At 31.5% G+C, this 25,519-nt stretch overlaps 2 protein-coding genes across 3 annotated transcripts; one reads left to right on the forward strand and one right to left on the reverse strand.

Annotated features, from left to right (window-relative positions):
* Window positions 1–928: 928 nt before the first annotated feature.
* On the reverse strand, window positions 929–25,240 carry LOC139512940 (ubiquitin-associated domain-containing protein 1-like). 2 transcript variants are annotated; one of them, XM_071300926.1, is made up of 9 exons: window positions 24,911–25,240; window positions 9,432–9,493; window positions 8,846–8,950; window positions 8,338–8,440; window positions 7,590–7,695; window positions 6,186–6,264; window positions 2,692–2,892; window positions 1,636–1,777; window positions 929–1,171 (listed from the first exon to the last, which is right to left on the reverse strand). In XM_071300926.1, exons 1-9 carry the CDS (start codon window positions 25,164–25,166, stop codon window positions 1,026–1,028), a joined length of 1,200 nt encoding a protein of 399 aa, XP_071157027.1. In that variant the 5' UTR covers window positions 25,167–25,240; the 3' UTR covers window positions 929–1,025. The 2 variants fall into 2 exon arrangements, with proteins under 2 accessions (XP_071157027.1, XP_071157026.1); XM_071300925.1 differs by having other exon boundaries at window positions 9,426–9,493.
* Window positions 16,699–18,026, forward strand: LOC139510377 (uncharacterized). The gene is made up of 2 exons (XM_071296958.1): window positions 16,699–17,237; window positions 17,557–18,026. Exons 1-2 carry the CDS (start codon window positions 16,979–16,981, stop codon window positions 18,024–18,026), a joined length of 729 nt encoding a protein of 242 aa, XP_071153059.1. The 5' UTR covers window positions 16,699–16,978.
* Window positions 25,241–25,519: the final 279 nt, after the last annotated feature.

The raw sequence follows: 25,519 nt of genomic DNA on the forward strand, positions 1-25,519 counted from the left end.
TGCATGTTTATAAATTTTGAAATTATGCAGAAAATTAGGTTTCAACTCCCTCAGGCAAAGTTGCCTTTAGATGGATTTGGCTATTTTTTTGGGTCCTCTTTTGGTTTATATCTCTTCAACATTTTCTGTCTATGCATCCTTGGCTTTCAAATATTCTGCTTAGAGCGTTCCTGATGAAGAGTTATCCAGAAAAGCGCTTCAAATGCATGAAATTTAAACATGTTGTTTTCATTTGTTTCGTCAAACACAAACATCCAAAACTTGTTTTGAATTGCTACATATGGGTACATGATATCTTTCTTTCAAACAGTGAAATAAGTCTAAATGAGTTGATTTCATAGTGTTGTATATGAAACTTACTTACACTTAGGATACTAATTTCAATTTTACTTAAAACTCATGGTCACAAAAACCCAATTAAACTTGGTTTTCAAGCTTGTTATTCCCTCATGTTGAACAGATTAGATTAGTTATGCTACATTTTCATGTGTCTAGCTTTCAAAAATGTGATAAACAGCACCCTGAGAATTCTTAATTTTATAATATAATCACATTTATACATCTAATCAGCAATCATACACATCTCTTTATTCTTATATCTGAAAAAAAGTTTGAGTTCATTGTAGTCAGATAGTTGTCTCATTAGTAATCACACCACATCTCTCTTATTTTAATATCTGAAAAAAGTCTGTGCTCATTGTGTTCAGCTGATTTTATTTCTACCAGTACCTGTTGTGAATAATTTTGATGAGGTCAAGTTAAATCGCATTAATTAAATCTATTAAAAGTTTGTTAAAAAAAAAGGTAACTAAGATAATCATTATTTAACACACTATCAAATAATTCTTTTAGTCAAATTTCTTCCAAAATTCCTCTTCAAACCAGCCTTTTCTATGATTGAGGTGACCTTACCAGTAATACAATACAGTAAATTAGTAAATATGTTTTTTTTTATTATCAATAAATAATTAAGGCACTTTAAATAACAGGTATCACAAATGAATATCACAAAAATAAACAATAAATTATTTGATTTGTCCATCGTTGTCAGTTTCACTGGAATATTTCCAAGAATGGTATATCCTTGTAATATGAACAATAAAAGGTCCAGTTTCTGGGTCACTCAGCCACTGGTGTAAGGTCAAGGGGCTTTCTAAAAGTTGTATCATAGCTGAAATATAAATATTTATTTAGTAATTGTGTAATCTGTATATGACAAGCAAATAAAAAATATGTGACTCAATTGACTGGAATGTCAGATACTATTCATCAGTATGAAAATATTAAGATTCAAACAATATTTTGCAGGTTTTTTCTTGAGGTCAACTTAAGTAAATTGATGATATCCCAAGTCCTGTATGCAACTTTTTTCATTTTGATTAAGAACAAACACTATAATAGATGATGCATTTATTGCTTTTATTTTCTTAAAACTGTGGTTTTCTGATTTGATATGTTTCATAATATGTTAATGTAAATTCAGAAAGTTTTCATTGCTATGTATTTGTATTAATATAAACAACTTCAAACAATTAAAAGGTACATATCCTAGTTATTAGTTACTGAAGAAAAATTGTACACTAAATTTTATGTATTTTATTTTAAAGATTATATTTACTGTTCTTGGCATCTTACCTAACAAACATCTTGGGTTATTCAAACCAAGCTGTACATTTGGATTTGACACTAAAGCTTTGTACATTTGACTAGATGAATCCAAACCTTCTGGTTCACTTTCCTCAATTCTTGTTTTTCTGTCTCCTAGCAACCACTCACACTGAAAATATTCAAACAAAAATCTGTCCTTATAGTCAATTCTTGTTGAATAGATTACAATTCTTGTTCAATTAGAGTTTTCCTGAAGCCTATACTCCATCACAGATGAAGTTGAATTATAATCTTACTATGCTTTCAATTTTGCACTTGCACTACTAACATTCATGACTTGACTGTCCTAGAATAGTTTGTTAAAATGTGTAACCAGCTGTAGATTAATCTGAAGAAGTAAATTGTAGTTATTTAGTGAGAAATAACATTACGCCACACCAAATCAATACCTGAAAAAAGGTTGATAAGAAAAAGCCCTGTTCAGGGTCCAAAGTGACACAACTTTTAAGTCAGTTGACAGTTCATTTTATTTAATCCTGCATTTCCTTTTCAACACAAAATAGATCTAGATTTTTTATTACTTAAAAAACATGTGCTTACAGGTTGAATATCTATTTTTTATGCCTACATTCTACTGCAAAACAAGTCAAATGAGCTTGACGCAGACATGTTCTTTACCATGTTTACAATAACATGAAATACTTCATTTTGAAGGATGGTCCACTGTTCACAAGTTTTTCATCCTATTAATATATCAGAAGTGTAATATGATTAAAAGTTGTACATACAAATGTATAATAGCAAGATCTATTACAATTGTTGTACTGGCACACACAAAAATGGCATACTGAAAGAGAGTTCTGTTGGCTCAGAAATATCTCAAATCTAATTTGAGAAAAAAACTCAAATAAATTCTTCACTTGCTTTCTCCCTTTTTCATCATTGTCAGTAGAAGTTTGAAGGACTACAAATTAATTTGATGAGGCCTTTGACGATATGAATTACTGTTATATGTGGTACAATAACATCACAACTTAAGGGTTGCCTATGTCATATTCATATTCAGACACATCCATAACTTACAGCACCATTCTGTTCATTTCTGGAAACCTTTAAAGCTTCAATAACTTCTGCCTCATCAAATCCCATCTCTACAAGATTTAACAAGGCCTGTGGATTAGGTTTGAATTCTTTCTTCCCCAGAGCTCTTAGAGACTGAAGATTACTTTGATGTGTATCTTCCTTTATGGTTTCTGGTAAAGTTATTCCCGTGGCGCCTTCTACCTGTAAAGAAACACAAAGAGCTGCTATAATTAGTTTGTATCAATGCCTTTTTACTTGTATAATAAGATAGTATGAATGACTTTACCTTGCTATAATTAGATTGTATGAATGCCTTCCTTTTTTCTATAATAAGATTGTATGAATGTCTTTTTCCCTTGCTATAATTAGATTGTATGAATGCCTTCCTTTTTTCTATAATAAGATAGTATGAATGACTTTACCTTGCTATAATTAGATTGTATGAATGCCTTCCTTTTTTCTATAATAAGATTGTATGAATGTCTTTTTCCCTTGCTATAATTAGAAAGTATGAATGCCTTTTTGTCTTGCTATAATTAGATAGTATGAATGACTTTTTCTCTTGCTATAATTAGATTGTATGAATGCCTTCCTTTTTTCTATAATAAGATTGTATGAATGTCTTTTTCCCTTGCTATAATTAGAAAGTATGAATGCCTTTTTCTCTTGCTATAATTAGATAATATGAATGACTTTACCTTGCTATAATTAGATAGTATGAATGCCTTTTTTTTCTATAATAAGATTGTATGAATGACTTTTCCCTTGCTATCATTATATTGTATAAATGCCTTTTTCCTAACTCAAAAACAAAATTCTAACCCTTTTGGTCCATGTTATTTATGAGAAATGTGTTTTTGGAGCTTAGGATGATGTTCATTTTCACTGAACTGGTACACACTTTATTTAGGGGCAAGATGAGGACCACCTCCCAGTGCCGAATTGGAGAAAATCTTGCATGACATATTTTTAATCATATTAACAGCAGTAATATATGAGTTGTAACAGAAAGAAATAGACCTTATGCAAGTGAACATATTATACATATGCATGTATAGCACTTTGATTGATTTTGCATCATTAAATACAAAATAAAAGATGGATTTCAATCTGTTCTATAGAGTTCTTATTTCAACTTAAGGCTTCATATTGTGTCAAGCAGCTGATATTTTACAATATCAATATGATGAATTTTGTGATTGTACTTAAGTGTTTTCTTTATTTCACCAGCAAACAGAAAGATGAATTGATAAGTGCAGGTCAATGTGTTAGTTTTTCTTGGGGCCACCTATATTAAGGAGGTAGACCTAGGTTAAGGGAAATAACTCTTAAAATCGTCAGTACATTTGTGTCAACCGTTTTCATAAATATATTCTTAGCTTCTAGGTTACATAGATTATTTCCAATCTGTTTCAGTTAAATGCTTGAAAAACATTGATGAAACTTGACTTTAAAAAACACATAACTGATTTAAAGAGTTATCTCCCTGAACCAAGGTCTACCACCTTAATATAAGGAAATGTCATATGATTGCAAATGAGACAACCATCTAAAGACCATTAAACAAAGATGTGAACAATGACAGGTCCCCTCAAGAGTTGGTGCGCATGGGATTGGGTTAACATGGATTAAACCTTTTATACAATAGTTTTTAACAGGAAATAGCTGTAGTCAACTCTTGAAGTCAGCCAGACCGGAGAAATATTTCCAGATACCTGTAGATCGACTCAAACAAATACCAGAAGGTTGACAGACCAAGGGACATTACTCTTGCTTATCTTAGTAAAGCTAAATTCAGAAGAATATGGTTAGGGAATCTATATTCTGGTCTGAGATAAAAGTATTTGTTTTTAAAGTTCATTCTCATATACAAGAAAGTTTAGAAAATTTTGATTTCTTTGCACTTTCTTTTATTTCAAACTTTTTCTGCAAGAGAAAATACATGAAGATAACAAGAATGTGTCCAAAGTACATTTTCTATGTTCATTTGACAGGGTTGGCAAAAACCCGGGTTTTATGAGTATTGCCCAGCCCAGTGGGAAATACTGGGAAAACCCGGGTTTTACTGGGTTTTAATGGGTAATACTGGGCAATACTGGGTAATATAAAATACTGGCTTGAATTTTAAAGAGGATTCAGTGATCAAACTCAGTTGCAATACATTTAAGATATCTATAAACATATTTTGATTTATAAATTAGTTTTCTTGTTTGAGAGTGATGATACAAGTGTATATACATTTGAAAAAAGTACTATTCTTGCAACTATTTAACAAGTAAACATGTAGTCACACATTACACAAATATTAATGGAAAAGGCCTTTATCAATAATTTTCTTCTGAAAGTCTATTAAATCACCCTTTCGTCTAGATTGGTCAAACTGTTAACATAAATTCAAAGAATTCATTTTTCAAATGTATTTATCTTACATTAAGAATTAACAAGAAAATGTAAGAAAAATTACTTTTGCATAATTTATATGTACATCACTAATTAATAAGTAATTATTCAGATTAGGACATTGATATGTTTATATAACAATATTCAGCCTTTTCATTTCTATAAGGGTTAATGACTTGACCCTGTAGGGTGTTTATTTAGCAATATGATTGCATAGACATTTAAATTTACAATTCACATAAACACTGCTATAAAATGCATTTTTTTTTAAAGTTTGGATAGTTGAAACAATACATGAAAATTAACAAGGTATTAATAATTCGAAAATATTCAAATTTTGTATTCTGCCTACATAGAAGTAGTGAAGAAAAGAATGAAATTGAATTTTCAATCTTCTAGAAACATGACTCTCAATGGTTATCTGTATAAAATGTATATTTTTAGCTATAATACTATGAAACTACAACAAGACTTTACTATTTTGTGTTAAAATAAGTTTAAAAAGTCTTATTGCCCAGTATTACCCAGTATTACCCATTTCTGGGAGTATTGCCCAGCCCGGGAAAACCCGGGAATTCCCACCTGGGTTTTCCCGGGCGGGTAATACTTTGCCAACCCTGTCATTTGACCTTGAAATTGGGATAAACACTCCAATTTGGCATAGTTTTTAAATTATTTTTCATAAAATGTCTCACTAAATATCTATTGTTGTGATCAAAAATAATCATAGGTGAACACTCGATAAAAAAGATATCATAAATCAATCCTGTGGTCAGTGACCAGAAATTTGATTAAATGAAGAACCTTTAAACCATTTAAATACCATAGGTAATGTTTTGACATATGTGTCTTTATATTTAGAGACAAATAATGCAGTCTGAATGTTTATGTTAACCTTGAGATCGAAAATATGGTTTGAGTAAACTGAAATTTCAACTCATCCTATTTGACTCATTAGGAGTTGAAATACATATATTTATATGGGACAAAGCTAGGGACCATGGGAAAACTTTGACTCAATAGAAATTTCTAGTCAACCGAGTTTGAGACAATGAGGGTTTGATTGTATGACAGATATTGTGATGATATTCTACCTGATCCTCCTGTGTATTTTCTGGTTCAGGGTCTAATGCATGTTGTAATAGCCATTCCATTGCTGAATTAAAAGAGTTTCTACAACAGAGACAATACTTTTAACCAAAAATATAAATAAAAAATTATTCCATTATAATAATGCTAGATTTTTGCTAAAACCACATAAAGAATTGCAGTTATATATATTTTTTTATAAAGTTCTAATCACTAATTGAAAATATTAAACAAAACATCATCTAAATAAACACTTCTATACTTTTTGTCATTTGAAGAACTCTGTATTGATTTCTAATTGTTGATAGCTGATTATAAATTTATTCTGAACTTTAATAGAATCTGGCTGATTTAGAGCTCAACAAAGTTCTATAAAGGCACCTGTTTATTGTTGAAGACTTCATTTTCTTACATTTAGTTGCTATCATATTGGTGTATCTTCATATTTCCTTTTATTCCTTTTAAAATCTCAATATAAAGTGATTTCTATTTTTTTTCTTTGAGAGAAATATATTTCAACTGTATAAAGAATATAGCAGCGTAACATATAATAAGACTAGATGATTTTTATTGATCCCAAAATCAAATACTTGTGGAGTATTTTATTTCGTTTATTTCGTGGAAAGAATATATCCACGAAATTAAAACCCCCACGAAAATTTAACCTCCATATAATACCACTTCCATTTAAGGAAACCACGAAATTAAATCCCCATGAAAATTAATGTTTCTACTGTATTACATATATTGTATGGGATTGCAACCTTAATTTGATATATGGTCACATACAAAGAGACAAGATTCCTTTTGATTTCAATGGCATTATGTACAAAGAAAAATCACAAAAATACTGAACACTGAGGAAAATTAAAAAAGAGAAGTCCCTAATCAAATGCCAAATTTAAAAGCTCAAATGTTAACACATCAAACAAATGGATTACAACTGTAATGTTCCTGACTTGGTACAGACATTTTCTGATGTAGAAAATGGTGAATTTTACATGTTTACAAAACCGACTGCAATTTACACATCAATGTGGTTTTAGGATACTGAGTTGAGAACAACATATTGGAAAACAACTTGACTTAGATGTCACATCACTCATAAAGAGAAGAAAATCTTAACTGATATTGAAAACAAGAATGTGTCCCCAGTACACGGATGCCCCACTCGCACTATCATTTTCTATGTTCAGTGGACCGTGAAATTGGGGTAAAAACTATAATTTGGCATTAAAATTAGAAAGATCATATCATAGGGAACATGTGTACTAAGTTTGAAGTCGATTGGACTTCAACTTAACCAAGAACTACCTTGACCAAAAACTTTAACCTGAAGCGGGACAGACGTTAGTTTAAGGTAAAGGTCATGGTTAACCCTTCTGTAGGTTCACTAGGTTGTTCCTTACTTTGTTTGTTCTAAAGCTTTGGTTACTTTGGACTCAGAGAAACCCATGTCTGTTAGTTGTTTTACTAAATCTTTATCAGCCATTACTTCTGTCTCATTTGATAAACCTGCAAATTAAATCAAAATCAATCAAACAATAAATATATCCTACAAAAATACCCTATAACTTACATTGAAACAAACTAGTAAGCAAAAGATTTATAAAATACAAAATGAACTACACCATTATTTTTCAATGTTTTGAAATACCTAGCATTCTCTATTGTCTAATTGAGATGAAAGACCTTTATATGAACCTTTTAACAATGTTTTGGGTTTATAACTATGCTTTAACTATTGGCTTACCAATTGCAAATTCATTTTTTCTTCAAATATTCCATAGTAATCGAAGTATGTGTGACATCCTGAACTGACAATTTACTATTAACAAATTAGTCATTAAATTTTATAATGAAAAACGTGTACATATCAAAGATATTTTTAATACATGTTCTTGTACTAGTGTTTCTAATAACATATTGGAATCAGATGGTAATACTATTTGCATTGGCAGCATTACACTGTACATGCTTTTAATATAACATCAAACTTTGACATGCATTTGGTGGAAATTTCCACAAGTTGATTCATCTGAAAAAGAATTAAAACTGCAACTAGAGAACTGTTGTGGCTGACTTGTCTTGTAGTTTGAAAAATAAAAGATGCTTGTGTATATGTATGTATAAAAAAAGGCCTCACAAAAGACTTACCTTCAGCCCCTTTGAATAATTTAGATACATCTGGATTCATACATAGCAATTTCTGTGATAACTCCACCAAAGCTACCAAAATCTTTTGCAACTCTGAATGAAACTAAATAAAAATACAAATTAACTGGAAGTTAGTCTAAAAATGTTCCCCCCATAAACAAGTTCCTTTTTCGAGAACTGTTAGAAATAATTCAGGATATTTAGCTTATCTCTGAACTGACCTGAAGCAAAGAAGTCTTTATCATTCACTTTTGAGATTGCATGTCTTATGTAGGCCTAATTCATGAGGTGAAAATCTGATTTTGTTTGATTTTTTTTAGACAGACTTGCAGTCTTTCTATGTTCATGTACAAAGATTGATGTATTCCAATATATAGAAAGAGAATTTTGTGTTTCTTATATTTTAAGAAAACATATAAAATAAAGAATTATTTAGCATATTGAAAATGATCATTTGAAAATTTAGCACCCTACATGAAGAGCATATTTAACTAAGTGACAAACATACATCATCATTTGAGACTTCAGGCTGAGGTCCTCTTTTAGTAGCTGACAGTTCTCCTGTTATTTCTTTAATTTCTTCAGCTGTTGGTCCTTTCCTGCTCTCGTCTTTCTTTTCAGATAAATAATATAAACACATCAGTTTACAGTCTTTAAAAGTTTAATATTGTCTAATTATAAATTATTCAAGTTATAAATTTTACTGATATGCATGTACATTCAACAAAGACAATTTGAATGAAAAACTAAATATTTATTTGTGCAAGTAAGAAATTAAAGAAATACCATATTTACATTTGTAGGTGCATTTGCAAATTTCCAGTCACTAATGTTATTCTATTACATGTAGTACTAAGTGTCTAAAAGAATCAGTTTCTTTGTAGCAGTTTCTGTTTTATGAAGGGTTATTTTTTAGGAAACAGAAGATGTTTAGGGAGATGAGGACAGTACATTATTCAGTCTGTTGACAATTCTGTTTTAAAAAAGCGAAAATCAAAACTGAATTTCAGTCTATTGATTAATATATATAATACAGTATATAATTATAGTAAGTGTATTCATAGGATAATTATCTCATCCAATCTTACATTTGCCAGGCCATCTTTACTCTCTAAAGGTGAGGGTGTCAATCTTTTCTTCAGCAACAACAGTTCATCTAAAAAGTATAAAATATTTATTGTCTAATCCATACTTTACTGAAAATAAAAATCACATTCAAATCATTTTAAAAATCTGCATTTTTTTCTCCATTGCAGTAGCAATGGAATTTTTTTATATACATTGTAAACTTTTTGTTCAGTATACATTTTACATGTACATGGTATAGGGAGCCAGTATAGGCTAAAATGGTAAAATATTATTTTTGACAATAAGGAAACAGCAAAGTGTTCTAAGTTATTGAAATCAAGCTGGAGGTATGTTTTGTCACATGATTTTGTAGAACTGGGCATGCCCAGTTTTACAATTGTCTGTTGAACTGGGCATGCATTGATTTACAATTTTCATATGATCTGTACGTTATGCACAATTCTCCAGGAAATTGTACAAACGAGCAGTTCATACATATGCATGTAAAACAATGAAGCCTAGATCATCAAACAATTGTAAAACTGTGCATGCTGATGCACGTTAAGGCATGCAACCAGGTCCATCATACAATTGTAAAACTGTGCATTCGTTTATAATATGGAATGCACAGTTTTACCTAAGTTTGTTGAAATGGGCGTGCATTGTTTAACAATTTTCATACGATCTGTACATCATGCACGATTCCCCAGAAAATTGTACAAGTGAGCAGTTCATACATGCATATAAAACAATGACTCCTAGATCTTCAAACAATTGTTAAACTATGCGTGCGTTTATTATTATGGAATGCACGATTTTACCAAAGTTTGTTGAACTGGGCATGCATTGTTTTACAATTTTCATATGATCTATACATTATGCACAATTCCCCAGGAAATTGTACAAGTGAGCAGTTCATACATGCATATAAAACAATGACTCCTAGATCTTCAAACAATTGTTAAACTATGCGTTCGTTTATTATTATGGAATGCGCAGTTTTACCAAAGTATGTTGAACTGGGCATGCATTTTTTAACAATTTTCATATGATCTGTACATCATGCACAATTCCCCAGGAAATTGTACAAGTGAGCAGTTCATACATGCATATAAAACAATGAAGTCTAGATCATCAAATAATTGTTAAACTGTGCATTCGTTTATTATTATGGTATGCACAGTTTTACCTAAGTTTGTTGAAATGGGCGTGCATTGTTTTACAATTTTCATACGATCTGTACATCATGCACAATTCCCCAGGAAATTGTACAAGTGAGCAGGTCATACATGCATATAAAACAATGAAGCCTAGATCTTCAAACAATTGTTAAACTGTACATTCGTTTATTATTATGGAATGCCCAGTTTTACCTAAGTTTGTTGAAATGGGCGTGCATTGTTTTACAATTTTCATACGATCTGTACATCATGCACAATTCCCCAGGAAATTGTACAAGTGAGCAGTTCATACATGCATATAAAACAATGAAGCCTAGATCATCAAATAATTGTTAAACTGCGCATTCGTTTATTATTATGGTATGCGCAGTTTTACCTTAGTTTGTTGAAATGGGCGTGCATTGTTTTACAATTTTCATACGATCTGTACATCATGCACGATTCCCCAGGAAATTGTACAAGTGAGCAGGTCATACATGCATATAAAACAATGAAGCCTAGATCATCAAACAATTGTTAAACTATGCGTTCGTTTATTATTATGGAATGCGCAGTTTTACCAAAATTTGTTGAACTTGGCATGCCATCCATCTGGAAATCTGCACCGCATACTTCCCAACAAGGGTTAGAATCCCGACTCAAAATCGAAACAGGTAATTTTATTATTTCCTTCGTCATTTGTTTGGACAGTTACATGAAGCCGACTTGCGTTGCTGAAATCATTCACGTGCGGCATCTTTTCCGAGTATATGTTTAAATATACTTAATCGGCAATGCGTATAGCGCCTTCGTTTGTTTAAAGTTTCAATAATCATTTTCATCATTAAAAAGAGAATGTATACTAAATGAAAATGAATAAGACGAAAAACCAAACCTTGTTTTCCGGACTAATATTTCACACGCGTCGATTCCGAATCTAATCTTCCAACTGTCTTACTCGGTTGAACAAATTTTGAAACGTGTATGGATATGATGTTGTTTCTTTCGTGAGCGGTGAAGACGTTTTTAGTAAATATGGTGAAAATGTACCACAATTTCAATTACCATATATAAAACGAATCATGTTTAAATGAATTGTCCTTTAAAATAATATCATTTGTATATACATGAATAAAAAACTAATAAGTAAACTTTCGAGAACTATTTTCTTTCGCGCATTTTGCGTAATTTGTTAGTTATTCGGTTACCCCCTGGAAGAGTTTCGGTGGTTATCACAAATTCGATTGATCCCATGTCTGGAAAAAATTACGATTAATTGACACCTGATTAAAATTAACACATACAGTAATAATTGCATTTAACTACATTCATAAGTGTCAAACACTTATCATTTGATCATGTGATTCCATGCAGTGTCAGAATTGCAACCCGCAAATTCTGAAGCTAATTATAAAGTGCAAACTATGTAGATTAAAAGGGATTTTGAAAAGGACTAATCACTAATTTAATAACTTTATAATCTGGTGTGGGAACAACAAAGTTTTTATTTAGTTAACTTTAGGGTGTACTTAGGTGGAATTTAAAATTGATAAGTATAATCTGGAAGAGCAATAAATAGTATCAATATAAGCAAAACAAATATTGATAGCTCTTTTTCGAGATATTGGATTTTCAACATATGGCGGGAAATGACTGACTCGGATTTTTACCTTATATTTGCAATGGTTATATTTGGATATCAATACAAAAAAGAACATCAAGAATCTGCCTTAATTTGGTAAATGACCTTTTATGAACTATCATGTCTTCTAAGAAAAAAAAATAATGGGTGGTATGTGTCAAAATAATTTTACATTGTATTGCAGGGGAAAACACCAAGAAGTCCGAATATCTTACACAAATTCTAAAACCTCACCTAAAAATCTAAACATTTTTGCTTTCTTTATGTTTATTGACCAATATAGCACAGAAACTTAACAATTGCTGTACGCAAAGATTTTTATTATACAAAATTTATCCTTGCCGTGCGTTACTGTATATATATTTGTTTTGCCCTCTTAAAGCCAGGCAAATGTTAGTAATATGGCCCGAGAACACAGTTATTTAGTAGTGCATTTCATTTAGACAATAAATTCAAATTAAAAAAATCGAACCTGCTCTTTCTCAAAAAGAATTCTACAGTGTAGTATACTACCAGTGAGACAATTGATATCAAAATTATAGAAACTTCTACCAGCTCTAACTCAAAATATTGACAAATCTGTGTTAAGGGGGTGTAAAATTCAGTTTGACAGCTTCAGACGTGATAAAATTTGACTTCAGCACCCAATTTTTTTACATGTAATTACATCCCCCTACTTAATATTTCATGCATTTAATATCAAGAAATAAATTGGGAAAGTGTATCAAATAAAACATGCAAGTTATACACTGTTTACACTAGGGACTATAAAATATTTGGCAGTTGTCTCAATTGGCAATCATACCACAATTCCTTTAATACTTTTATAGGATATTAATTTTTCTAAGTATCAAAAAACGAGTTTTTTTAAATGTGTAATTTTGTTTATCTCGCAGTCAGTCTGCTATTGTAAAAATAAAAAAATACACAAATATTTTGTTCTTTTTTATATACGTACATGAATGTGTATCTTTCTTTAACGGTTGATTAATTGGTCTGTATTTGAAAGCAACTTTTAACACGGGACGTGATATTTCGTAGCGGTCAGTGTACAATATATAATATATAACTGAAGCCCTCCTCCATGTGCTTAATTTATTCGGTGTGTTAAATTGAAGACCCATTGTTGGCCTTTGACTGTTTTTCTGCTCCTTAGCTGTTTTCTCTTTGACACATTTCCATTAAAACATTCTCGATTCTATGAATACATATACATGCTTATATCATTATATGTTTATATAATTTAAAAGATCTTTTTTGCAGATACCGTAGTAAAACTTATTGCGGAAAAGTGAAACTGTAAATTTTTAAATATGCGAAAATGTAAAAAACTCATTGATTGGGAAGTGTTTCTTTACAGATATCAATAGTGAGTAAGTCAGTACAAGTAATTGTTTATTATACAGAAACATGTCCTTGACATATGATGTGTATCATAACATACATTTATACAATTATATACATGGCAATTTGATATTATTTACACCCGGCCCATTGGACCTGTATGTCACTTTAGCAATTTTATATCATATGCAAAAACCGTAAAAGTTTACAAAATAAAAATACAGAAATAGACGTTGATAATCGTTGGTGCGATACATTAAATCCTTGTCTAGAAGTTCTGGACGCTGTTGACTTAAATGGCTTCATGATGAAACTAGAAAAGTTCTACACTCATTTTCTTCATGAAAAAAAACGCCATGTGTAATTGTCATACATGTATTTGCTTCTTTTTAAAGCTTTCAGATTCGTCAGTCTAACAACAAATATTAAAACTAATACTTCATTATATAAGAGTTCTTGAAAAATGACAGCCATTGGAATATTATATTTCGTTTTATTTCCGTTGGGCAACTTATTTATCTCATCCAATCGCTGAACAAAAACCTCAATAGCAGGCTTATGCCTCCTATTGTTTATAGCATTTTAGGATGACCGTGGTATGTACCTCCCGCAGTACATCACAGCATGAAAATACAATTTATGTTTACGTGAATTTAGTCAAAATGGTGGCGTTACATGCAATTAATAGCAATAATATGACCAACCACAAACACTTTAGAATAATCAACAGTCAAATTGCAACGAAAAGTCAGTTGGAGGCCGACGCGACAAACCTATTATCGATATCAGAATTGAAAGTATGCAGTTTATGAAATATTACATTTTAATGTATTGAATATTATTGAATTTTTATATTTATTAAATTAAATTGTTCGTTACCATTTTCATTGTGGACATGTAGAAGATTTATCAAATAAACCACATGCATAAACGAAATATTACTTGTAAATGTTACTAAATTATGAATGTTACAATAATTCCTTTTTATTCTCACCACCAAAAACCCTCTCTGACTGAACCTATGTGTCCGCAGTGGTTATGAGAGATACATTGTAAAAAAAAGAGGGGACATTTCACGAATTTAGAAACAATTCGTCTTTAATTGTATTTAGTTGTGTACATTTGATAGTGAAATTAAGTTCGTCTTCTATTTCTCAATATGCCGATTTGTCTTCTATTTCCCAATATGCAATCTCAATTCAAAGGAGTATACACAGCAAGTGATTAAAATATCAGATTTCTGTCTTTACAAATTAGAAACAGCTTAGATAAACTAACTATTTTCTATAGGCATATCGTTTATCAGACTACTTTTTTCATTTTGTTTTTGTACGGGGGGGACTTTCAAATAATAAATAAACATTTTCCGTGATTTTTGCCGGTTATTTAGTTATGATTACAGATCGACCGGTCAAAATATACCAAACTATCTTATGTAAAAAGCGTAAATGATAGCCAACGAAGTTTAAGTGTATCAAACGTTTAAAGCGCAAATGTCATTTCGAGTTTTAAAAATGTAAAAGATTGCAAATATTTTGCAGATATTGTCAATAAATTAAAAAAAAACATCATTATCCAATCTTTAATTACCAAATGGTCGACAGCCGTAACTAACTTCTTGTTATTAAATTTACTTGTTGACTGTGACAGGTGACAATAAACAACATCATCAGCCGTAATAAATTAGAAGATGTCACCGGAAAAGGATGATGACAATAATCATTATTGTTCCATTATACCCGTCTAATAATATTTGATTATTTACGAACGTTTATTTGGCCAGCCTCTAAAACATATAAAACAAAAGAACTTTAATAACGACTTCAAATATTTGAAAGTTTCGTATAATGGACGCACGTCAACATTCAGCAACTGTGGACCAGTTAGTAAAAAACTGTGACAAATTGATTGATGGAGGTTATCACTGTGCTGTTGTTTACTCAACACCCAATGGAATTCTTCTGACAACAGGAACACCGGTAAGAATAAATAAACACATTGTATGGTTTATAAACCAAGTTTATTTGTCAAATTCCTATATATATATTGCCATCAAAACTAAGTCACCACGAATATGAATTCTTTATTTTTTTATAAAGCTACAAATATGTATAATGATCATTTGAAATAGATTAATGTTTAGTGTAAATACAAGATCCTGTTTTTAACTAATTTTTAGTTTTACTCTATCCTTAGCCTGGGGTCCTGGCTACTGATTAGCTCCGCTACATGCGACGCAGTATGATTGGGCCAGGTTTCCAGGCTACCCTAACTCTGTTACTAATATTTTTAAAGTTTAACTAGTACATAAAATTTCAAATAACGCAATTTTAAAAATAGACAAAAAATTTAAATGCGGTGACCCTGCAGATAGGGTGGACTTCCTGAAGAAGAAGAAGTTTAGAAACATGTAGTGGACGTGGTTTTGTTTCTAAATAAATTTACGCGAATTTTCTGAATTTTTTTTTTCGGAGAGAAGAAAATAAACATTGTTAAACTGTTTTAGAAAGTCTGATTTTGTGATTTTCTTGTTAGCTATTAAGGATGATTTATGTTCAGATAAATATATTTACAGTTTATTCTATAAATTAATGAATTGATTATACGTATAGGGTCGGCATTGACTGCGGCATGGTTGATGTATATCAAATCAAATTATCTAACGAGACCGCCCTTTTCCAAGTACTAATAATATTGAGGTTTAATAGATTTCAAAAATGATTAAATATATTACTGGTTGTGATCTTTAAAGTTAATATTACATTTAGTCAATCGCCGTAAAATAGCAAAGGTTTTTGGCTACCGAATTGAAATAAAAGGGAAAGTTTTGGCAACGATTATAGCAGAAGCGTCGACAATAAGGAAATAATAATAATAGTACTTCGATAATCTCTTTATTTATTTAAGTGGAAATATAATTATACGGAATGAGGTTGCTTGTTGCTTGACAAATTTTTGAAAATACAGGGTTTATTTTAACGAAAGACATTAAAATATTGCCTTTCCTGTTAACTGCAAAAAATAGACGGCCAATCTTAATATATTTTTGAATGTTGGTGGCGTTTTCGATTTGTATAGTAAGACTATATAACAATCATTGAATTAACATTTTTAACTGCTGCATGGCCATATAACTTTTTTTTTGTTCTAGGCCTAAGTTCGTGTAACAGAACTGGTAACAAATATGAAAAATACATTGCTAATTCTAGCGCTCTGTGTCCGTATATTCATAAAACTACTATAGTTAAGATTTGTAAGCATACGGGCCCTAGCTGGAACCTATAACTAGTAGACATTCATAGAAAACACGAAAAAATAGACGGAATGTATAGCTATCCATTTATGGAGTAGTGTACTTATAAAGGTTTATCTGTGAATATCATTTTAGGTAATAACAGATAATATTAAAAGCCTCAGCCAAAATATTATGGGTGATCCAAGATGGATACAGTCAGCGGATGACATGGAGAAGTGGTCAACAAATACCAAAGTATGTTTGCCACTGTTAGAAAAGCCCATTGAGAAGATGAGTCTTATAGACCTAAGGACAACTATTCCTCAACTGTTAAGAGCGGAAAGAGGCAGGAAACAAGTCGGATGGGCAAAAAACAATTGTATTCCAGTATGGTGGCCGTTGGATGCATTACCTTTCAAGAATGTAAATCAGAAGCCACAAGACTTTGAAGGTACAAGACTGATCATTTTTCTTCATGTTCAAAGGCTTTTGAGGCACGGTTTTGCCTTTCAAGCTTTCCTATTTGTTTTGTTTGTGTTTAACATATTTGTTGAGTATAGAAATCGACCACCATTTATATTTCCTACAGCCAAATTTATTAACATTCTAGTTGAGCCTAAACGTTTACCATATAAAATAGTGCAATCATATTAATAACAAAAATAAACAGTGACTCACGCACAGATGTAATTAAGTTATATACCAAGACAATATTATATAAATACGCTTTTATGCATAAATGCAAGTTTCATTTTTTTTTTTTTCTGCAGGAAACTGGATGAACGCATTAAGACTTGTAATCTCAAGTTGTCTGTCTCATCATGGGTTTACACCAGAGACACATTATATTGGTGCTCCGTTCATCCCCACAAGAAGATTGAGTGAAAGTGCATCCAGTGAATCAACATCCATTCAAACCTCTCCGGAATGTAGTTTGAACAAATCAAGTTCGTTTAAGGAATCAGATTCATCTTCAGATTTTAAAGCAAAGGAAAATAATTCCGAATTATCACTGGGTTCACCAATCTTTTCGTCCTCCCCAGAGATCAACATACCAGGCTCACCAAACCACAAGGAGGACAGTTCCACAACAGACTCGTCAAGCTCAAAGGAAACCAGTTTAATTTCGCCTGAATCCCCTTCACCTTCATTATTGTTGCGGAAAAGAGTAGCCCACACCCCCGTTGGAAGAGGAAAAAGGTTGAAAAGGAGAAAAATACCTTTTACTCCAAATAAATGACTAAAAGTTGACTGAAAGTTATATAATCATTCCTTAAATGCAAGATTTTTTTTCTATAAGAGCAATATTCATAATACATGCACATATCACTTTATTTTTTCGTTGTTCATGTTTATCTTCGTTCAGGATTCATTAACATATGGTAAAAACTTTCATTAAATTAGGAAAAGATATAACTGACAAATAAAGATTCTTTTGCCTTCTAATAGTTGTTTTTCTAGAAATATACATGTATATAAAAGTCAAACATCTGTTTGTTAGTTTGTTGATGTGTTACATATTTGATTTTCACTCATCTTTTTGTACGTTAATTAGGCCGTTATTTTTCTCGTTCGAATTGTTTCATATTTGTTATTACCGGGCCTTTTATAGCTGATTATGCGGTATGGGCATTTCTTATTGATGAAGGTCGTGAGGTGACTTGTAGTTGTTAATTTCTGTGTCATTTGGTCTCTTGTGTAGAGTTGTATAATTGGCAATCATGTCACATCTTCTTTTCTATATGTCTGGAGCTGGCATGTCAGTTAACTGCTAGTAGTCCTTTCTTAATTTATGTATTATTGTCATTTGGTTTAGTTTCTTATGTTACCGTTTCTGACATCAGACTCGACCTTCTCTTAAACTGAGTTTTACTGTGCGTATTGTTGTGTGTATGCTTTTTCTGCTTTGGCTAGAGGTATGGGGAGGGCTCAGATCTAAAATAAACATGTTTAACCCAGTCACATTTTTGCGCCTGTCCCAAGCCAGGAGCCTCTGGCCTTTGTTAGTCTTGCATGATTTTTAATTTTAGTTTCTTGTGTATAATGCGGATGTTGGTATGACGTCCATTGTCACTTAACCCGTGTACTTATTTGTTTGGGGGCCAGCTGATGGATTCCACGGGGTGCGGGAGTTTCTCACTGCATTGAAGACCCATTGGTGGCCTTCGGCTGTTGTAAGCTCTATGGTTGGGTTGTTGTCTCGTTGACATATTCCCAATTTCAATTCTCAATTTTATTGACTACTCACTTCAAATTTTATTATACATGCAACATACAAGAAAACAAACAAACACAACAATGGACAAAGACTACAATTAACATATAAAAAGATATGTTCATGTATATATACTTAGAATTACTAGGCCAACAAATGTTTAGGTACGTTCCTCGTGAACGTAAATACAGAAAATCGCTTCAGACACCACAAGCCTATTAACATGATTAAGTTTTATTTTTCATTTTTCTATATATGCCCCGATTGACACCATGTTAAGCAATACAAAAAGAGATACATACTACAGCAATGAACAATAACATACTATATATGGCAGACAGTCACATCTACAATCACGTAATAGCAGACATGTGACAGTAACACATATGAAGAAAGCTCTTCAGAAGTGGTGTTAGATATTTGTGTTTTAAAAAAAATTGTCTAGTATGGATATTGGTGTAACAAAACGAAACAAAAAAAGTAAAAAAAAAAACAGTTGTAAATCTATGCACTTAAATTAAAGCCATGCATAATCATGCAAGAAGTTGTAAAAATGTGCACTTGAATTAAAGCCATGCATAATCATGCAAGAAGTTGTAAAACTGTGCACTTGAATTAAAGCCAAACATAATCATGCAAGAAGTTGTAAAACTGTGCACTTGAATTTAGCCTTGAATAATCGTGACCATGAATAATCATGCAAGAAGTTGTAAAACTGTGCACTTGAATTTAAGCCTTGAATAATCGTGACCATGAATAATCATGCAAGAAGTTGTAAAACTGTGCACTTGAATTAAAGCCATGCATAATCATGCAAGAAGTTGTAAAACTGTGCACTTGAATTTAGCCTTGAATAATCATGCAAGAAGTTGTAAAACTGTGCACTTGAATTTAAGCCTTGAATAATCGTGACCATGAATAATCATGCAAGAAGTTGTAAAACTGTGCACTTGAATTAAAGCCATGCATAATCATGCAAGAAGTTGTAAAACTGTGCACTTGAATTTAGCCTTGAATAATCGTGACCATGAATAATCATGCAAGAAGTTGTAAAACTGTGCACTTGAATTTAAGCCTTGAATAATCGTGACCATGAATAATCATGCAAGAAGTTGTAAAACTGTGCACTTGAATTAAAGCCATGCATAATCATGCAAGAAGTTGTAAAACTGTGCACTTGAATTTAGCCTTGAATAATCGTGACCATGAATAATCATGCAAGAAGTTGTAAAACTGTGCACTTGAATTTAAGCCTTGAATAATCGTGACCATGAATAATCATGCAAGAAGTTGTAAAACTGTGCACTTGAATTAAAGCCATGCATAATCATGCAAGAAGTTGTAAAACTGTGCACTTGAATTTAGCCTTGAATAATCGTGACCATGAATAATCATGCAAGAAGTTGTAAAACTATTCACTTAAATTAAAACAATGCATAATCATGCAAGAAGTTGTAAAACTATGCACTAGAATTTAGGCCATGAGTAATCATGCAAGAAGTTGTAAAACTGTGCACTTGAATTAAAGCCATGCATAATCATGCAAGAAGTTGTAAAACTGTGCACTTGAATTTAAACCTTGAATAATTATGCAAGCAGTTGTAAAACTGTGCACTTGAATTAAAGCCATGCATAATCATGCAAGAAGTTGTAAAACTGTGCACTTGAAATAAAGCCATGCATAATCATGCAAGAAGTTGTAAAACTGTGCACTTGACTTTCAATAATTTTGCCGTGTTTGCTAAAATAAATCTTGTAATACTATGCATGCAGCATTTTTCTAATAGTGCTAGGAACTTATAAAACTTGCTGAATTGTGCATGCCCGATTATTCTGATCTTTGTCTTTTTGGGCATGCCCAGTTCTACAATTATCTGTACCCATTCATACCTGCAAGCTGAAGTACTTGCTATGCCAATGCTTTGCATAGTCTTTATTTTTATTGATACAGCTATTCAAAGACACATGTACATGTACATTGAACAGTACAAGACAGGATGTACTCATATATTTGAAAGAAATACATGTAAATGTACGAATCCAGGTCCGTTCGCGCCAATTCACAATCGCACCCACTCATGTTCGCCCCCTTTCACTTTCGCATCCTACATGTTCGCACCCAAAGTCTGTTCGCACCCTACATGTTTCGTGCCCAATTTTAATACACCTATCCACTATCTTCTGATAAGCCCGCCCCCCTTAGCAACACATGGCAACCCAGCATCTTGGGTCAAGCTAATCAACAAAATGGCGGTTATTATGAACATTGGATAACAACAAAGTAAAGAAAATGTTATTAAAAATATAAAGAAGAGATATATAATTATATAAATATATGTTTTTGTGTTAAAATATGATAAAATATTTACTTCTCAAGAGTTGTCAGAGATAGATTTAAGAAATTCTGACCATTAAAACTAACTTAAAAGAAACAAATAGAATATTGAAATTTGAAGCTATACTAGATTACTTTCATTCACAAAAATGTAGTTTTCACAACAAGATATAGAATATGATATGATTGATAAGATAAATTATGATGATAAATTACAAATTTAATTAAGCATGGCTAATGATCGGTTAATAAGTATGTTTATTGTGTAGATAAACACAGCAGTGGGTCAACTTGTAAAACAAGCATCATTGCTCCAGTACCTATTATTTGTATATTGAATAATATTTAACCAATTTTCTTCTTTTATCTGATGATAGATAACTTATACTGATAATTAAAATTCTAAGTAAAAAGTAAAAACAAAAGAAATTTAATTTATTTTTTGCTTACAAATGTACATGTACAAATGATATATATTTAGTCATTGAAGTTCGTCTTGGCTTCAAATTCATATAGACTCTTATCCTTTTAAGATAGAAATATTTGCACATTGAACCTTTTTAATTTCAAATTAAGAAAATAAAAATATATCCAAAACTTCTTACTACTTTGTTTTTCTTTTTATAAAATATATAATAATACCGTTTAATCAGTAAATATTCCCACAGAAGACCAAGTCGTACACTTTATTTTACTTATGAAGCATCTATTGAAATATATCTTTTTATTGTTATTATTCAAGTTTAGAATTATTGGGGAATTTAAACCATCTTTTCATTATGATACATGTATATATAATGTATTTTCAAGGCCGTAACTAGGCATCTTATTTTAGTGAGGCAAAATAATTGAGCCGAGCGAAGCGAGGCGTTAAATTTTTTTGGAGGGTATGAAATGAATGGTGCAAAATCCTGCGTTCTAGGCATTTTTAGAGAGTTTGATAATGTTTTGAATTTGGACAGTTTTTATATAAATTGTTCATATTTAAAGACTTTTACTAATACCAAATTTTTAACAACTTTATTTGAATTTGTATGTAAGATAATCATCCAAATATCAATTTAAATCTGCCGCCAGAACATAGAACAAACATCGATTCAGTAGAGTTTGCCAATTATTTCTATGGTGGGTTCAGTCAAATTGTTTTAGAATCATAACTTTGGTCTGCTGATATCCTTATCGCGATGAACATGGAGCATGGCAAGTCCGCACAACCTCTCGCCACTCATGTATGCTCTTTTCCTAGATTTCAGTCGTTTCAGGGCAGTCTGTGTTTCTCAAGGTAGCACATTATCATCAACACAATGATCAATGTCTTCTTCCAATTCCTTCTCCATCAGCAATTCGGTAGCAGCATCGGTAGTAACAGTTTTGTTTGCAAAAGGGAATTAAGCTTTCCTATAAAGGCTAGCATCATCATACAGTCTCAGTTACAAAATATTAAACTCGCTTGTATGCTGACAAAGAGTAAACAAACTAGGGATAGAATGAGATAAGATACATGTATATGATCTATCTATAGAGTAAGTATATATGATATGGGTACAGGGGAATTAAAATGGAGTTTTGACGTTTACATGTAGGTCCGTAATTTCAAATTATTTCTGGAAATAGTCGGTGGTATTTTAGTTCCAGAATCTATAAATTTAGGGGTTAGGGGTTGGGGGTGTCTGATTCCGAAACCCCGAATATAAAGAAATGAAATTCCGTAGTCCCGAATAAGTAAAGACAAAATCCTGTGATAAAGGTTCTATACCATTCCTCAATAATGTCAAATTGGAATATGGGATGTTCTTTCAATTTTTAAGGTTAGAGAAACATGGATCATGAAAAACTAATCCATGCATGTTTCATATTATTTATATTTTATTTATCTGTAAAGAGAAAGATTAAAGTTGAAGAAACGGAGAAATGAATACACAGACAGGACTGCCCCCTTGCGATGCCCACTACTTGATTTGTCAGTCTACTTATCGTTTTTGGATTGTGCTAATGAAGTTATATGCAATACGCAGACTACGTTCACAAACAAATTAGTTTACTAGAATTATTCCTTCTTTACCTTCAGTGTCGCTTTTCCTTTTTCTGCAAGAGCCTGTTTTTAACCAGAGATCCATGATGATTATCGTTACTAGGTTAATGTAATTGAGAAACATCACCCGTTGAGATGCTGAGTTATATCCAGGAAGAATAGTTTAAAGGAATGATGACAAGTTATAGAAATTAAGGTTGAGACAGAACAACAAAAGACTATTTTATTTGTATATATGTATAAAAAAAAATAATCAGTGTCGAAATTTTAGTGAGGCAATTGCCTCACTTGCCTCAAGGGTAGTTACGGCCTTGATTTTCAAGAAATAACACATTCTAACTTGGATGTTTTATAGTATAATAAATTCTCAAATGAATGAGAAAAAAAATATCAATTTGAATTCTTAAATTCAATTTGTAAACCAATCGAAATCTTGTGTTTTAAAATATATATTTTTTTTATCATTTTTTGTTTTAAATACTATAAGCATGTAAACAATATTTTAAAATCAATAAGCACTGCCATCCTATTCCTTTTTAATTGATTTATTAATTAGTTTCACTCATTGAAATAACCTTTTTTTTGTTGGAAATTGACAACTTCACCTTCCTCTACCCTCTTACTTTGATAACTTTCCCTAAAACAATATAATTAATGGTTTAATTGCAAAAAAATCAAAAAAATTCTATCAAATCAACTGTTCAGATAAGAAAGCTTGACCGAGGTTATGTCCGACAACACATGCTGCTATCAAATGTTTACACATGTGGCAAATTGACCACATGTGATTGGTCAATTAACTGATGATTGGCAGGAGAATGGATAGGTGTATTGGTTTTGTGTTTAATAACTATAGCTTTGTAATCAAGTTTTGGCAAGTGTATTCTTATATTTGTTGTCATTGTCTCAAAATTTTGTGTTGAATACATTTTAATCATGTTTTGGATATAAGTGTATTGTCAGAGACATATAATACAATTATTATATGTATTATAAATGTCACAGGTATTGTTAAAAAAATAAATCTTTCTAAATAAAGTGGGATTCTGTCAACGTTTTATTTTTTTGTGTTAATAAATTTTTATCATGTTTTGGTTATAATAGTGTATTGCTATATTTTATTGTTTCAGATCAAAGGGACCAAGCTGTTAAAAACAATTATCTTTTGTTCATTTAAAATCTTGAATGTTTTACTTACACCAAAGCAATTTTATAATTTTATAACAACAATCACGATTTTCCAATTATTCAACTGGAATTTAAATTAAAATTGGGCGCGAACGTGTAGGGTGCGAAAGTGTATTGGGTGCGAAAGTGTATTGGGCGCGAACGAACCTGATACCTAAATGTACTTAGTATTTATGAAATTCTTAATGACTAAATTTGAATCAAACAGAAATTACCACAATATGACATAGGATGAGACAACAAAAGTTGACCATGTACATGTAGTAAGAGGTACACGACTTAAAAATGTTTTGAAATTCGAATATTTTTGCCGTTTGCATTTAATAGAGGTGATTTATTCTTATCACACATTACCATTTTCTTTTACTCCTTCTTCTGATATCGTTTTCTCTTCAGATAACACCTGACCAGTTCTTGCGAGTAAAACCTTGTGGTACAACGAAGTTTTAATGCTTTCTGCTGGGTCATTAAAGTGACTTAAAGACATTATTTTTAGTTCGTCAATCTTTATATTTGAGTTCAGGTCGATCACATAGTTACGTCCATCCATATGGCAAATCCTTATTCTCATCCCCTTTGAAGGGAAGATATTAGAATCTGAGACATACATGATAATTAAAGTATCATGAATGAAATAAGACGTATCTTGATTTTTGTTTATAGCGGAAATAGCTCAACGAAAGAAGTTAGAAATCAATGCTGGATAAGAACTGTTTCTCATCCGCGTTTTCTCTGAATCAGACTTCAGTTTTTAAGAAAGACAGTTGTGAAAAAGGATGAGTGCCATGATGGCAGTGCTAGTAGTTATATTGTGTGTGTGTTTGTTTTGATTAAAATTAACGTCTTTGGATCAATAAAATACATCGATATTTGAAATTTGATATTTTTTTCTGCAACCCGCATAGAAAGGTGAAAAATCCTTTAAGACATAGCTATACCCCCCCCCCCCCCAAAAAAAAACCA

The sequence above is a fragment of the Mytilus edulis genome, chromosome 2 (assembly GCF_963676685.1).
Source record: "Mytilus edulis chromosome 2, xbMytEdul2.2, whole genome shotgun sequence".
NCBI lineage: Eukaryota > Metazoa > Mollusca > Bivalvia > Mytilida > Mytilidae > Mytilus > Mytilus edulis.